This window comes from Lithobates pipiens, unplaced genomic scaffold (genome assembly GCF_037356315.1).
Source record: "Lithobates pipiens isolate NorthernLeopardFrog02 unplaced genomic scaffold, aLitPip1_a1.2 Scaffold_13, whole genome shotgun sequence".
In the NCBI taxonomy this organism is placed as follows: Eukaryota; Metazoa; Chordata; class Amphibia; order Anura; family Ranidae; genus Lithobates; species Lithobates pipiens.
The window spans coordinates 422,820,550-422,838,588 of NW_027507718.1; the positions used below are offsets into that span (position 1 = coordinate 422,820,550).

Here is an 18,039-nt window from a genome sequence, read left to right on the forward strand (position 1 = left end):
GGGGGGTTAGGGGGGTACCTTAGAACTAAAGGGGGCTAACCCTAACTGCCCTAACAGTTATTACAGTCACAAATGACACCCGCCGGGTGATCAGGGGGTTAAACCTTTATTATTAGGTAATAAATGGCGGGTGCCCTGAAACTATAAAAAAATAACTAACCAACCAGCGTCACCTGTAACAGTTATATGGTGATCACTGGTGAAAGGGTTAACTAGGGGGCAATCAGGGGGCTTTATGCGGTAGTATATGGGGGTCCCTGGCGCTATAAAAAGTTGCGGCGAACCTAAATACCTACCTGCCTAACTAGCGTCACCTGTGACACTAATACAGCGATCAGAAAAATGATCGCTTATTAGGCTGGGTTCACACTGGAGCGATGCGGGAACGCCACGAATCCGCGGCGGGTTCCCGCATCGCATGCCTCCCGGCGGCAGTTCACACTGCCCTATGCGAACTGCTGGGAGTGTCAGTGAAATGTTAATGACACCCCCAGATCAGTTCGCATATATATCTGCAAACTCGGATCGCATGGTGTGAACACCCATGCGATCCGATTCTGCTGCGGACCAAAAAAAGGGTCCCGTGCGAATTTGCGGTGGGTGCGGCGGGAATTCAGCCATACTATCTGTATGGCTGAATTCGAATCGCACAGAGATCGGATGTGATTTGCACTGCAGTGCGGTGCGAATCACATTCGTTCTCATAAACCGCTGCAATGTGAACCCAGCCTTAGTGACACTGGCGACGGGGGGTGATCACGGGGTTAAACCTTTATTTGGGGGGTTAGGGGGGCATATTAGAACTAAAGGGGGCTAACCCTAACTGCCCTAACAGTTATTACAGTCACAAATGACACCAATGCAAAAAAAAAAAAATGCAATTGGTGTCACTGTGACTGGGGGGGGCAGGGGTAATTGGGGGGGTGATCAGGGGTAAAGGGGGGGTGTGAGTGTGCCTGGCATGTTCTACTGTACGTGTGGTGTGTTGGTGCAACTCACCGATCCTCTCTCCTCGGTGCCGGAACGAAAAATACCGACACGGAGGAGAGATTACATCACTTCCTCTCCTGTGAGGAGAGGAAGTGATGTCGTGGAGCATTTCTATTCGTCGGGAGCGATCGCGAGGGGGTGGCCATGAATGAATGGCTGCCCCCTCATCCCGGATCGCTCCCGAACGAATGCCGACCGCCGCAGGCACCGGGGGGGGGCCCGATCGGGCCCCCCACCCGCGGGAAGGCAGGGACTTATATATACGCCCTTATGCTTGCCCGTGCCATTCTGCCGACGTATATCGTCGTGCGGCGGTCGGCAAATGGTTAAAGATGTCATAAAGCCTTAAGGTTTTCCACCTTAATGCATTCTATATATTAAGGTAAAAAAAACTTCTGTGCTGCATCTCCCCCCCCCCTCCCTTTTCCTTACCTGAGCCCATCTGATCCAACAATGTGCACAAGCGCAGTGGCTCCCGCCACTGTCTCTCTCCTTATTTGACAGATTGATAATAGTGGGAGCAATTGGCTCCCGCTGCTATCAATCAAATCTGGTGGCACGGGAGAGGGGGCGGGACCGAGTTCTGCTTTATGTTTAATGGACGCAGGAACGGGACTCGGGAGTGAGCAAAAGCTGCTTTTCCTGGGGGCACAAGATGAAGAGGAGGGGCTTGGAGCGCCAGGGAGGGACCCTAGAAAAAAAGGATCCAGCTGCTCTGAGCAAAACCATTGCACAGAACAGGTAAGTATAGGAATGCTTATTATTTGTATAAAAAAATAAAAGAAGCTTTATTACCACTTTAACCACTTTCTGCCCATGCTATAGCCAAAAGTTGTTAGCCCTTGTCAGGGCCGTTTTTAAGGCAGGGCAAAAGGGGCAGCTGCCCTGGGCCCTGTCATTGTTGTGGGGCCCAAAGCAGCTGCCTCATACTTGCCAACTATCCTGGTTTAAATTGCCTCGTCCCTTGAAGTTTTAGTCCTGTGCTGTGTCCCAATATCTCAGTGTGAAGTGCTGCTACTAATGCTGCCCAGCTCTGCCTTATTGTTGTGTACAGATGACTCACCTGCAGACCCTGTGTTTACATGTAATTACCGGCATTCATATGTAAATAGCAGCGGCATTCATATGTAAATAGGGGGTATCATGCCCCCCCTCAGGGGGGCATGATATGTATATTATGCCCCCCTGAGGTCATATCCTCAGTAATCTCTAGCAACCAATCAACAAGCAGAAATCATGTGCTGTAACCTCTAGCAACTAATCAGTGAGCCGTAATGTGTGATGTAACCTCTAGCAACCAGTCAGTGAGCGGTAATGATACAATGTAACCTCTGGCAACCAATCGCAATAGCTGTCTGATCTGATTCAGTAAATTGATTTTGAGTCTAGCTGCTATTTTTTTGTATGTCACGGAGCAGGTGGAGAGCGAAACTGCATGGGGGGGCCCCCAAGAAAAGTTTTGCCCAGGTTTCAATCAATATTAAAGATGGCCCTGGCCCTTGTACACACGGACGGAAAATCCGTCCCAATGTGTCCTATCAGACCGTGTTGTCGGATAATCCGACTGTGTGTGGTCTGCATCGGACTGATTCTATCCGTCGGACCCAATCTTCCAACTTGTTGGAAATATTTTCCGACAAACTGGTCCGATCGAACCTACTCCGATCATGTGTAGAGAATTCCGATCGGACAAAGTGCCATGCATGCTCAGATCAAATTCCTACACCAAAGCTATTGGCTACTAGTGTGAACTTAGTCCCGTCGTAACTAAATAACGTCATCACGTTCTGAACGATCGGATTTTTGACAACTTGGTTCGACCGTGTGTATGCAACAGTTTCGGACACAATCCACCGGACAAAATCCAACGGATTTGGTTGGCAGAATGTCCGACCGTGTGTACAGGGGCTTAGAGCGCAGGCTTCCAGTGTCATCCATAGACATGTTCCCATGATCCCGCTGCTTGTGTGCCCACTGCAGCGTGAGGGTGGTGCGCTCTGCGATTGTCAAGTCCTTTGGATTTGGCTGATCACAGAACAGGGGAAAGGGCCAATCACAGCGGCCCTTTACCATGTAATTAGCTGTCAGCCAATGACAGCTGATCACAGAATTAAACAGTAAATGGCTTTTTTCTCTCTTCACGATCAGCACGAGGAGAAAAGAAGAAAGCCGGTAACTGGCTTCTGTTATTGGGTCCCAATCTGTGCCCACCAGTGCCATCTATCAGTGCAGCCTCATCAGTGCCCATCAGTGCTGCCTTATCAGTGCCCACCAGTGCAGCCTCATCAGTACCCATCAGTGCCACCTCTCAGAGTCCATCAGTGCCACTTATAAGTGCCCATCAGTGTCACCTATCAGTGCAGCCTCATCAGTGCCGATCAGTGCCACCAATGAGTGTCCATCAGTGCTTCCTCATCAGTGCCTATCAGTGCCCATCAGTGCAGCCTCATCAGTACACATCAGTGAAGGATAAAAATTACCTGTTTGCAAAATTTTATAACAAACTATATTTTGTTTTTTTCTAAATTTTCAGCAAAAAATAAAAAAACAGTGGGGATTAAATACCACCAAAAGAAAGCTCTATTTGTGTGAAATTTTTTTTTAATAAAAACGTTTGGGTACAGTGTTGCATGACCACATGCCAAAAGCTGAAAATTGGACTAGTCAGGAAGGGGGTATAAGTGCCCAATAAGCAAGTGATTAAAGTCTAAGTTCAACTTTTCAAGAAAATAGCCTATGCAGTCAGTCATCTGTGCAACTTTGTAAAATTATCATTCATTTTATTGTTTTGCCTGTCAGCCATTTGGGTCCCTTCAGATGCCTCACTAAAAAACAACCCCCTACACCCTGATTTGTTGCTAGGATGTGAAAACCATTGGATGCTCACTCCCAGCATTGTAGGAGTGAAAAACAATGTTTTTTGTGCCCTAACAAAGAGGCGGACGTGGGGGTTGCTAACTAGGAGTTTTTCTAGCCAGGCTTCTGAGGGGGTCTGCATTTAAAACAATACATTTAATGATCATTTTACAAAGCTGCACAAATGTATCATATCTACTCAGGCCTCTTGATTTCTTATGCCCTGTACACACGGTTTTTCATTCCGACCACAAAATCCACCAGATTTTTTCAGGTTTTTGGCCGAAACTTGTGTTGCATACACACGGTCGGACAAAGTTGTCAGAAAATCCGATCGTTTGGAATGAGGTGACGTTCGTTGCGTAAGATGGGATTACGTAGAGGCTAGTAGTCAATAGCTTTGGTCTTTTTCCGTTGGGATTTCCGACGGAAAAAAGTCAGATAGAGCCCACACATGATCGGATTTTCTGACAAAATAATCCGATCGGAACTTTTCTGTCGGAATTTCCGACCGTGCGTACAGGGCATTAGACTTTTTTCTGAAAAAGCTGAACTTTAAAGTTGACCTAGCATCAGATTTATTTTGCCATGTTAAGTGCATCCATGCAAAGTAATTTGTTAAGGTAACAGTTAGAACCCTTTAAAATATCTACATATGTTTCTTCTGCAAAAGTACAGAGCTATTTTTCTTAAGCCTCATACACACGATCGGACTTTGTACAAACTCTGCCGTGGATTTTTGTACAAAGGGCGTCGGCCCTGAACTTGTATTGCATACACACAGCAGGACTTTTTAAGCCAACTTTCACCAAATCACGTGTTTTTTCTGCTCTTTACCGCCACCTTTGGTCAACTTCTGTATTGTTGTCAGATCTTTTGCATTGGTTCTGAGTATGCGTGTTTGTACTTTGTACAAAAGTCCTATGGTTTTTTGTACACACGATCAGGCTTTGCTCCATCGGACTTTTGTTGCCAGAAAGTGTGTCCGTTCGCACAGCCAACAAAAGTGAGATGAAAACCGAAAAAGTTTGTCCGATGGAGCGTACACAAGGTCAGATGTTGCCTTAATTTGCATGTTTGTTGTCAAAAAGTCCAATCGTGTGTATGGGCCATTAGGCACCAATAAATCTTAGCATCTACCTCTTGGGCTGAGATGCTGATGCAGAGATGACACAATCATGTAGATTCTATACAGTTCTTAGCTGTGTTCATCTGCAGATCAGCTCACCAATACTGTGTGTGTGTGTGTGTGTGTGTATATGTGTATATATCTATATCTATATATATATATATATATATATAGATAGATATATATAGATAGATATATAGATATATATATATATATAGATATATATATATATATATATATTATAATCAGATTGATGACATGATCTCATCCTTGACAGTCACTTGTCTCGAGTTAAAAGACATCTTTTTAATGACCAGAGGTACAGATTATTTTTTTGGAAAAGTATACTGTTACTATATATATTTATGCAGATATGTAAAGCCACTAAAGACCTATTTATTAACACAAGCACACTTTATGAGTTGATGCGATATGGTGCTATTCATTCTGAATACGCACCTTGCAGATAGACTGATGTGCATTTCAGTGCTACATGTACCTTTTTGGTGTGTTTTAGTGCATTAGGCAGCCAATTCAAATTATAAGCCTGCTTTAATGAAACTCGCATTACCTGTGGCATAAAGCATGTGTGCTGGCGCAGCGCTGTGATGCCAATGGGTCATGAAAGGTCCACTTTAAAATCAGAGTAAGAGCCTCCTTTGTAAGCTGAGGTTTTACATCTTTTACATCAAGGCAATCTCTCAAATAGTAAAAATGCTGTATGCTTTAATAGTAACAATATAAAGTTTCTAAAACTGTATAATTAATTGCATCAAAGTATGCTTTTGCTGCCTACCTACTATATATCACTATATAGTCTGCTTGTGGGCGCCACAGCAGTCGCATGTTCTGGTATTCCTATAGTTATACCCTTGCCACTGACCAATACTTTTTTAGGAATAGTCTGTGAATGATTCTTCTACCCTTCTCTAGAAATGTTACTATGAATGTTTGGCCATGCTGAACATTGATAAACAAGTGCTTTGCCCGAGAGTCACTTAAAATCCCACCCCAGCCCAATTATCAGTGTCGGGACAAGGTCATCCAGAGCCCAGGGTGAACATGCCAAATTTGCCCAACCCTGCCCCCCAAAGATGTATGATTATGTGTCAGCAAACCCCCCCCCCAAAAAAAAGAAAACTTCCCCCTCCTAGCACAAATCCTCTCCCCCACTCCAAATCCCCCCCCAGCACAACCCCCCCACCAATAAAAAAGATCTTAGCACAAATCCTGCCCCTCCACCATATTACCTTTTCTAGCGCAAACCCCCCAAATCCTCCTCCTAGCACAAATCCTCTTTACCCATCCCCCCTCCCAACACACACACCCCCAAATCACCACTCCTAGTATATCTCCCCTAATTTCCCATCCTAGAACAATTCTTGCTCCCTGCCAAACCCCCCCCCCCCCACATTTTCCCACTCCCAATGCAAATTCCCTCCTCCAATCTCCTTGTGGTGCCCCCCACTCACATTATACCACAGTGCCCAGGGCACCCCTTGTCCCGGCCCAGCCAATTATACTCACCTTCCCCTCCCTTTCTGTATACTCTTTTGCTCATCAGTGTAAAATGATTTCACCGTTAGGGCTTTCTTTGCAAGTAGGACCCATGACACCCTTATTTGGCAATCCTCAATTTCCACCTGCAGTAGATCGGTTACAGTTTTTAATATGGAACAAGGAGTCTCACCGAAGAGTGAGTCAGATTCTCTGTCAGGGCAAGCTTCCATCCACAATGAATTTAATTTCTACACAACAGCCCCCACTTATGCAATGGTTGGAATATCAGCAAGTAATGTCATTCCTGTCCTCTACTCCCTTAAACCAATCTTTTTATAGAGATCTAAATTTGTTTGAGTCTATTTTGTAACAAAGTACTAAACCAAAACATGTTCTATCAGCAATATATAAGATTCTTATTGCAAAAAAACTATTCTGAGCCTCCAGAATTTACAAATAAATAGGCATACGATCTTAACTGCTTCGAAAAATCGCTCATCGCCACCATTACTAGTAAAAATAAATAAATAGTAAAAATGCAATAAAACTATCCCCTATTTTGTAGACGCTATAACTTTTGCGCAAACCAATCAATAAATGCTTATTGCTATTTTTCTTACCAAAAATATGTAGAAGAATACGTATCGGCCTAAACTGAGGAAAAACTTTTTTATATATATTTTTTTGGGGATAATAAAAATGCATTTTTTCAAAATTGTCGCTATTTTTTGTTTATAGCACAAAAAATAAAAACCACAGATGTGAGCAAATACCATTAAAAGAAAGCTCTATTCATGGGGAAAAAAGGACATCAATTTTGTTTGGCAGCCACATCGCACGATCGTGCAATTGTCAGTTAAAACGACGCAGTGCCGAATCACAAAAAATGCTCTGGTCTTTGGCCAGCCAAATGGCCCAGGGCTTAAGTGGTTAATGTTCAAATTGGAGCAGAATAGTGGGAGAAATCATTTACTTTCACACATTGCTTGTCACCGACAACCAAAGCCCAAGAAACAAGCTATAAGCTTGTTTCTCATTGGTATTGATGTTGAGCATCCCTGCAGTGTATATACCCAGATGCATATGAGTTGGCGGTGTCATTCTCCCAAGGGTTCATTGATACACATTTGGTGGAAATAACCCCAAATTCATACTTTTTGGAACAGGATCATGCAGCTGCACACTACAGTTACAGGAGCGCTAATCCCCAATACACCACAAATTACTCTGCCATCAATTCTCCCAGGCTACTATAAAAATATTAAAAAGGGTCTACTTAGACACTGGTTAACATCTGCAAGATTGGTTATCCCACAACATTGGTGATCAATACAATCGCCATCAGTGAAGGAATGGATAATGGAAATGGATTACATTGAGAGGATGGAGACCCTCCTGGCACACGAATTGGATACATATGAAAAATGGTGTCAGGTATAGGCCCCCTGGTGGACTTATAGGGAGTCATCAGGAAATTAGAACGATTTATGGAAATTTAAGCAGAATCTAAATAAGACATAATAATCTTTCGAAATATGATCTTTATGTGTTGCCATCATTTTCCCCCATTATTGTTTTGTTTTGCTGTTGTGTTTTTTTTTGTTTTGTTTTTTTGTCATGTAAGCTTGTATAATCAAATTTGTAAATTGACTGATGATATGATTATGCCATTAATGTATGCATATTTGTACAATAATTTTCCAATAAAAATTAAGATTGAAAATAAGATACAGTGTAAGAGCATGAACAGAGTTGATCATGTCATCCTTCCCTCACGTGACAATGCTCTGGCTTGGTGTTTAGCCGCTAGGACATAGCACTGCATCGTGAAAGGCAGACAAATGTTCCCCTGGGTGTTCGGGAGTGACTCCAATGGAGTTGTGGAGGAACGCAGGGATGGTGAGTATAAGTAAGGTAAAGTGTGGGCTTTAAAGAGACTTGCCATTCAGGGCAAAGTGACAGATTCTCTTTAGGTTTACTGGCAGCTTTATTCTTGTATATACAGTGCTGCTTCATCAAAGAGGCATTTGTCACTGTTGCCTGCAAGCCAAGACAACACGTTGCAGACATTAAGGAGATATGACAATTGAAGTTATGAGAAATATGCAAACTTACGTTCCTTTGCCTTTTATTTTCACAAATGCTTCACTACTATAGAAAAAAAAAGTTCATGCATATCTTTAAATACTATCTTAAAACAGATATAAGAGAATCAGCAAGTTTGAAAAGATGCAAAGATAAACAAAACAGAATATCGCCAAAAACACAATGCTTACCAGAAGATCATCAGAAATGCGGTAAGCATAGGCGGAAACCTACTGTTAATGCTATAATATAGCTACATATCATACAATTTAGAATTTACAGGAAACTTTTTGCAAGGAAAGATGTAGGCTGCCATCACTGGCCTCTGCTGAAACTATCTGTCTCCTGACTGTCATGATTCAGTGATTTTATGACTTTTTGAATCCTTGACATATAGTGTTGATATAGACACAGGTACGATTTGCAGCACAATTTGCATTCTAGTCTATGACAGTGAAATTGTCCTAAAGTCCTAAATCAGTAATACATGAACTACTTCTCAATTTGCACTACTTGAAATTGTATCTATTAAGACACTGCCATAAAAAACACATTAGATGCTACTTCAGGTACGATTTGTAAATCGCACGTAGTACTTGAAGTCGTACCAGTGCGACTGACGGCAGAACCAGTGTGCACAAATTGGAAGTTTGAGCTTTGCTTGCTGCATGTTTGTTCGGGGTTATTGACTCAAAAATTAGAGACAGCCAAGCATTTTTATATGATAGTCTGCAACATAGTTTAAGTACTTAATAAGGAAATATCAGCCATTCTACCTTAAATGCATTTCCCCATTTTGGCAGAAGATAGCAGGCTTTTGCGCCACTACGTAGGATTACACCATTGGTTCCCAATCTCAGTCTTCCAGTACCCCTGCTTTAAATCATTGACAATGGCTTATTATTTATGACAAGCTATTTTATCTAGGGAAAAGTCCTTGAGGGCTGAGGTTGGGAACCAATGCTTTATACTTGTATTTGGGAGAAGAATGGAGATCTAACTGGAGATCTAGCCTGTAAGTATTCCAAAGTACCGGTAACAGCCAATGGATGCAGGATATAATATTTCTGTGACTTGCTTTTATAGTGGATTATTCATATAGCTGGTGAAAACAGTAGCTGGACTGAAAAGTCAAGCTCATTGCCTGCCACAATTATTCCTGCAAGGAGGGCAAATCTCACTAGTGTGATGGACCATGGTAAAGACCCTTCAAACTATTGAACCCTACTCATCCCACAAAAAAATAGAAATGCATGATTGGCTGGAGTTGGCTGTTAAAACAAATTTGCTTAGGGGCTCTCTTATTTATTAGACTTTTATTTTATAATAATTTATATTTTTGATACATTGGAAGACAAGTTTGAGCCTTCACTATATTTTGTATAAATTTGAATAGATTGAATGGTTATGAAGAGGAAAATTATAGCTGCTGGACAATGTATTGGAAGACTTCCTTTGGATCCTAATAGTATGAGATTGTAGCTGTTTAGGAAAGTTCATGTTCAGGCTATTTTATAGCAGAATACCATACATATTGGTTAGATCCCACTATCCCTTTCTTATAACTGTATTTTTCTTTTTATATTGTAGAAGGTAAAAAAAATCTGAGGTCATACTCCGCACTCGTGCTCCCTACGATTTCTGAACATCTGGATACAGCTACGTGATCTACTTCAGCTTTTTACACAATAGAAGCTGCTGCTGCCACATGGGCATTTCACTTGTTTTGAAGGCAAATTCATTTCCTAAAATTTAGACAGATTTAAATTTACGGTTAAATGGTTGCTATATTTATTTTCTTGGTAAACTATATATGCTCTGATGCAAGAATTCATCATGCGGTAATCAAAATACTGGTTCTTATTCCCCTGAATAAACACCAGTGGAAAATAGGGAATACAAAATAAAAAATAAAAGATGTATTTGCAAGTCATTACTTATTGTTGTATTGTTCTTTTGTATGTTGTAAAGTTGTTTTTTTGGCACTCAAAACACAGTGGAATCAAGTGATCAATGTTTTTACCCAGATTCACACAGCTTTCACTCATTTTTAACAGGAAGGTTGTCATGGAAATGGAGCGAGTACAAAGAAGGGCAACTAAGCTAATAAAGGGTCTGGAGGATATTAGTTATGAGGAAAGGTTGCGAGCACTGAACTCATTTTCTCTGGAGAAGAGATGTTTGAAAGGGAATAGGATTTCAATTTATAAGTACCATACTGGTGACCCCACAATAGGGATAAAACTTTATTGTGGAAGGGAGTTTAACAAGCCATGTGGCCACTCATTAAAATTAGAAGAAAAGAGGTTTAACCTTAAACTATGTAGAGAGTTCTTTACTGTAAGAGCGGCGATGATGTGGAATTCCCTTCCACAGGCGGTGGTCTCAGTGGGGAGCATCGATAGTTTCAAAAAAAGATTAGATAAGCACCTAAACGACCGCAACATACACGGATATACAATGTAATACTGATATATAATTACACACATGGGTTGGACTTGATGGACTCTTTTTTCAACCTCACCTACTATGTAACTATGTAACTAACATTAGGCTCAATTAGAAAATATTTGAATCTTGGTTGAAAACAATGATAACTAGACCCCAGTGCAGCTGATGTAGCAAGTATTCTGACAGGAATATTTCCTGTTGCCCAAATCAAGCAGTCAAAATCCTCAAAATGTCTTGTTTTCCTTATTCCTAATGTTAGAAAAGAAAGAAGATAAGTGGTTGCTATGATCAGCAAGATATACAGGTAGCCCTGTTAGAACACTTTTGATACATTAGCCACAAGACAGGCACCTGTTGAATATAGATAAATATTAAAGGCATATTCTACCTTAAAAAATGAATATATAAAAAACAATAACTGAAAAAACTTGCATTTATCAATTTATTATCTTGAAGTCCATAAAGCATTGGAACCACGATCAGTGGATCATTAGTGAAATAAACAGGCTCTTACAGACTATTCCTCCAGCCCCATGTCTCTACGGAGGTAGAAACCTTCAGTTATGGAGCAAGAGGAAGTTCCACTGAGAACTAAAAATTCCTCTGCTACGGAAGCAGATGAGAATTCTAGAATTTCTATTCACAGATCTCCGAATTTGCAGAGTTCAAAATTAAGAAGGGGGATGTCACCATGTTACAAGTTACAGCATTAATATGAGAGTAACATGACAGTTAAGTAAAGTTTGGGTGGAATTAACATTAGTTTTTTTTCCCTGGAGCTGGATAAAAAGAGAATGTGGTTATAAGTGTGGCTGGGTGGATCTGGTTATGATTTTGGAAGATTAAATGTGTGGGTTTGATATACCAAAGTTTAAATTAGGGGGTAGGACAATTTATTATAGTATTAGTAGTTTTGCCATTTTATTTATTGGAAAACTGCGCTACTCTTTTATTTCCTCATATCTGTCGCAGAGGACCACTGACAGGTCATTTAGATACTTTAAAGGTGATGTATAATCTTTTGCCCTAAATTGATGGGGTTAAAATTTTATATGAGGATCCTAGTTTAAGAGTTAGCGTAAATAACTCAATGTTCCCAATTTAAATTGCAATGTTGCACTCATCAAGGGTGCACTTTAGCTTCTTTACCATTTAAAATAGGTATTAAACCACTGTCAGTAGGGATGAGCTTCGTGTTCGAGTCGAACGTACGTTCGACTCGAACATTGGCTGTTCGGGCGTTCGGCGAATTCCGAACGTTTGGGCCGTTCGCGCCAAAATTCGAGTGACGCGCGCGTGGACCACAATGCACTGCGGTGGCGCAGTGCATTGCTGCCCCATGATTGGCCAAGCATGCACTGTGACCCCGCATGCTTGGCCAATCGCAGCGCCGGCAGCGAGGAGAGCCATGATTGGCCACAGGCATCCTGCCTGTGGCCAATCATAGCTCAGGCTGTGTAGTGCACGCCCCACACTATATAAGGCCGCCTTTGAGGCGGCTTCGTGTAGTGTGTTACTTAGCATCTGAAGCAGTGGGTGTTCTGTGTACCTTCAACACAGTACACACCAATCGTTTTTGGCTGATTTCCTATCTTGCTGCTGTGTAGTGGTTGTTGTCTGTGCCCTGACTGCAGTATACACCACTATATTCACCTCACCTATATAGCTAGTGATCTAGCTTTAACCACTTAACAACTGCCCATTGCCGATTAATGGCTTCAGGGGGGTTGTTTAACTCTGAGAGGCCGTTAATTAACGGCCTCCCAGAATTCTGCTCTCGCGTGCCCCGAGGTGTGCGCACTCGAGAGCATCCGTGACCGCCGGGTCGCATCACGGATCACGGTAAACGGCCGCTCATAGCGACCGTTTACCACGTGATTGCTCCGTCAAATGACGGAGTGATCACTTGGAAACAAACCGGCGTCATGTTATGACGCCTGTTCCTCCCTCCCCTCTCTGTACCGATCGGTACAGCGGAGGGGAAAGAGATCGGTGTCAGCAGCAATGTGGGCTGCATCTGCAGTGCCCACATCGCTGCTCACCGAATTTAACCCCTCAATTCCCTGCCAATACTCTGCAGTGCAGTACCCTGCCATTACTCTGCAGTGCAGTACCCTGCCATTACTCTGCAGTACCCCCCATTACTCTGCAGTAACCCCCATTACTCTGCAGTACCCCCCAATACTCTGCAGTACCCGCCATTACTCTGCAGTACCCCCAATACTCTGCAGTACCCCCCAATACTCTGCAGTACCCGCCATTACTCTGCAGTAACCCCCATTAACCTGCAGTACCCCCCAATACTCTGCAGTACCCACCATTACTCTGCAGTACCCGCCATTACTCTGCAGTACCCCCAATACTCTGCAGTACCCTGCCATTACTCTGCAGTACCCCCCATTACTCTGCAGTAACCCCCATTACTCTGCAGTACCCCCCATTACTCTGCAGTACCCACCATTACTCTGCAGTACCCACCATTACTCTGCAGTACCCGCCATTACTCTGCAGTACCCCCAATACTCTGCAGTACCCTGCCATTACTCTGTAGTACCCCCCAATACTCTGCAGTACCCTGCTATTACTCTGTAGTACCCCGCCAATACCCCGCCAATACTCTGTAATACCCTGCCATAAATTGCCATACCCAGCCATACTCAGAGATACCCAGCCATACTCGGTGATACCCTGAAATACCCAGCCATAGACGCCCCCCACCCCTCACCGCCCTCCGGTGCTTCTACCAACTCGCCAGTACGATCAAAGCCAGAATCTTTTTTTTATTTTTTATTTCAGGCTTCCCAGCCTAGAGGTGAGATGTGGGGTCATATTGACCCCCCAGATTTCACTGTAAAGAGGGCCTGTCACCCCATATTCCTATTACAAGGGATATTTACATTTCTTGTAATAGGAATAAAAGTGATCAAAAATATATTTTTGGGGGAAAAAAATGTCAAACTAACATAAATAAAGTAAAATTAACAATAAAAAAATAAAATAAAAATTAAAGCGCCCATGTCCCCATGTGCTCGCATGTGCCACACATGTGAGGTATCGCCGAGAATGTTAGAGCGAGAGCAATAATTCTAGTCCTAGACCTCCTCTGCAACTCAAAACATGTAACCAGTAAAAAAAAAAATTAAAGCGTCGCCTATGGGGATTTTTTAAGTAGCGACGTTTGGCGCCATTCCACGGGCATGTGCAATTTTGAAGAGTGACATGTTTGATATCTATTTACTCAGCATAACTTCATCTTTCACTTTATGCAAACATTGGGCTAACAAGTGGTTAATAATAGAGCTTGCAGTCAGTAGTGTTAGGAGATAGTGCGTGCTGTCTGCGTGCTCTGTACCCAGTACATACCGCTATAATATAGGGCAGGCCCCTACTTTCAAACATCCAACTTACAAACATCTCCTACTTGCAAACGCAAGGAGACAGCAGCAAGTGAGATGAAAAAAGATGGACGACAAAACAAATTATACAGGGGTGATAACCCTTCCCTATGTTTTCCAAAAAGCTTAAAGATAGTTTTTTTGACTGGAGCTACACTTTAAAAATGTACCGGTTGAAAATGACAAACAGATTCAACTTAACACAACAAACCTACACAGTCCCTGTCTTGTTTGCACCGCCTGTATACTGCTGTTCTGAGTATATAGGGCCTGGGGGCCACACGCATTTCCTTTTTTTAATATGGGTACGGGGTTCCCCTTAATATGCGTACAAGACCCAAATAGGCTGGTAATGGGCAGGGAGGGCTACCCATGCCATGTTTCTCAATGATTTTCAACCATATTGCAGGAACCAGATATAACATTAAAACCGCAAGCAGTTTTAAATGGTGTTATTTCCGTTTAATGTCATTTTGTGCAGGGACTGTTCTAAACACGGGAAACACGTGGCACTTCACAGGCATACTACAGACACCCCCCAAGCACCATATTTAAAGGAATATTTCACTTTTTTTTTTTCACTTTAATCGTCATTAAAATCAGTGCTCCCTCCAAAACGGCAGTTTTTAAAACTTTTTTTTGCAGTGACCCATGTCCCCTGAGGCAGGAGGCAGGTCCCCAAACCCTTTTTAGGACACTATCTTGCATATTAGCCGTTAAAATTAGCACTTTCCAATTCGAACGTTCGAGTCCCATAGACTTCAATGGGGTTCTAACGTTCGTACCGAACGCGGGGGTCGTTCGCAAGTTCTGGTGCGAACCGAACCGGGGGGTGTTCGGCTCATCCCTAACTGTCAGCTATAAATAGATGTTTTTTTGGATACAAATGACTCTAAATGAAGTTTTGTCAAGGAAAAACGATAGTTATACATGGACGATGTCCTTCTTTTTTTTTTGGTGATACAAGGCACGCCTTAGAATATGCCATGACTATAGTTTCTACCTTTGGTAATTTTTCAGGGTAATTAAAGTGGTATTAAACTCCAAAACACAAACATAAAATATTGTACTTCACCAATCCTTTGATGTGTTGTCTGCATTCATTTTCCTTTTTAGGCTTTTTTCTCCCTTTATTTCACCTGGAGATCTAGCCACTAGTGGGTTGAATGAAAAAAAAAAATGAGCCGATATCCCCATCCACACATTCCATGTGGATTTGGGAATCCTTCCCACCGAACTATTGTATTCTGCCAGCAGGGAGCCTTCCAGTTGTCTTTGATTCATGGGGCCTCGACAGGGCTTCCCTCCTGCCTGGGACCCATAGCAGCCATGTGGCAGTAGTTCCACCACAGTATTAACGTCATTTAGTCTGTGGCTCCAATCTTATAAAGATGATTCAGATGCTCCAATCATTAGATGTACTTGATAATTTACTGGTGTGTAGTATTTTTAGAGAGGATTAAAACCCTAGACTACTACAGAAACATAACAAAGTTCAACGGATGAGAAAGACATAGGTACTCTCAATCCATGGTTGTATTATTTAGCTGCACAGTACAACATTTTGTGAGTTGGGGGTAAAATGATTCACCCTGGTTATCAGTTTTAATGCACATGTGTGGAAGAGAATCTCAAGAAAAATACTTTTTGCACTCAGGGTGGCACTCCTACTTTGCAATTGATAGATACAATTTGGAGTTTAAGGATCTTATGGGGATAAAGGGAATTACTTCTTTTACATCAAATCTGGGCAAATTCTTTGTATGACGAAATGGACCTGGGGCAGAATGGAACAACAGGTTATTTGGCAGTTTATAAACTGTACAGTAATGATTCTTTAAAGTAATTTCAATAGCTACAGGAAGAGTTCTCTATGCCTAAGCCAATTTTTTTTCAGTATCTACAAATGTGAAATACAATAGGTTCCCAAGGGAAGATAATGCCTATAGTACATTATAAGATTCCAGTAATAAAGGATGTGGAGATGTCTCATTGTGCAAAGGGTGTCATCTCCTTCATATATAACATCTTAATTCATAAATATTTGATGAAATATCTTCTGAAATGCAGAACGCAATGTTCCCAAGCCATAAGGAATATAGAAAAAGACGAATGGTCAGATATATTAAGAGTGATTTCCTCTGTCTCAATATCAGCTTCTCAGAAAGTAGGATGTATAGAAATTCACTTTATAGAGCAGGTCTCTGAGACAGTCATAACCATATTAGATGTGGCCAGGGAGATTTTTGTTTTCTCTGTGTCCCAAGTACTGTAGGCATTAGGGGTGCAACGGATCGTCACCTATCCATGATCTGAACGGGTCACCCTGTTAGGATCGGCACACGCCGCGATCCCCGGAGCGCTCCGTGGCCTTGGCCTTAGGAAAGGCCAGGGCTTTGACCTAGCTCCGGAGCGGCGCCCATCTTGGTGCACCCGTTGGCCGTTTACAATGCGATCTTCAAATGACTGAGCGTTCGCTCGTAAACAAACCGGTGCCATAATGACGCCGGTTCCTGTCTCCTGATCTGTACAGTGGAGGGGAGAGATGGGATGGCAGCAGCGCTGTGGGCTGTATCTGTAGTGCCCACAGCGCTGCTCTGTGACAATTGCAGTCACAGCCATCCCTCCATACTCTGCCAATATCCTACCATACTCTGCCATACCCAGCCATACTCTGCCAGTCTCGGTAATACCCAGCCGTACCCAGCCAATATTACAGTGGGGGAGATGATGTGGATATTACAGTGGGAGAGATGTATATTACAGTGGGGACTATAAGGTGGTGGAATTTTCACAGGTTTTTTTCAAATTCAATTATTATTTGCTGACCCGAAAAATTATCCAATGCATGACTCTGATCCGAGGAACGATCCGATCCATGAGTTTTTTGATCTATTGCACCCCTAGTAGGCATGATACTAAAAATAAGTTATTCAACATATGAATGCTATTTTCAAATCAACCATTGTATGTTATCCATACTTTGTGTATTTTGGAACATCTAAATGCCATGAAAAAGTATTTGCCCCTTCCTGATTGTTTTTTTTTGTTTTTGTTTTTTTGCATATTTGTCACTTAAATAATTCAGATCATCAAACACATTTTACATAAAGTTAACCCGAGTAAATACAAAATGCAGTTTTTAAATGATGATTTAATTTATTAAGTTATTAAGTGAAAAAAGCTGTCCAAACCTGTCTGTGAAAAAGTAATTTCCCCTAAACCTAATAACTGGTTTTGCCACCCTTGGCGGCAACAACTGCAATCCAAGCTTTTGCGATAACTGGCAATGAGTCTGTCACCTCGCTGTGCAGCAATTTTGGCCCACTCTTTTTTAGTTAAATTTTTTAAATTTGTCCACATTGGAGGGTTTAAAGTCATGCCACAGAATCTCGATCGGATTTAAGTGGAGACTTTGACTAGGCCACTCCAAAACCCAATTTTTTTTTTTTTTCGAAGTCATTCAGAGGCAGACTTGCTGGTGTGTTTCAGGTCATTCTCCTGCTGCATAACCAAACACACTTGCGGTTGAGGTCACAAACTGATGGCTGGACATTCTACTTCAGGATTTTCTTGTAGAGCGCAGAATTAACGTTTCCATCAATTATGGCAAGTCACCCAGGTCCTGAAGCA

At 42.2% G+C, this 18,039-nt stretch overlaps 1 protein-coding gene across 1 annotated transcript in view; it reads left to right on the top strand.

Annotated features, from left to right (window-relative positions):
- TMEM156 (transmembrane protein 156) overlaps nucleotides 1-10,493 on the top strand; it is a 53,678-nt gene extending 43,185 nt beyond the window's left edge. Inside the window, exons 5-6 of the mRNA XM_077477635.1 lie at nucleotides 8,677-8,772; nucleotides 10,151-10,493. Coding sequence (XP_077333761.1) covers nucleotides 8,677-8,772; nucleotides 10,151-10,227 — 173 coding nt within the window. The 3' untranslated portion in view covers nucleotides 10,228-10,493. The remainder of the gene's footprint in view (nucleotides 1-8,676; nucleotides 8,773-10,150) is intronic.
- The last annotated feature ends 7,546 nt before the right edge of the window (nucleotides 10,494-18,039 follow it).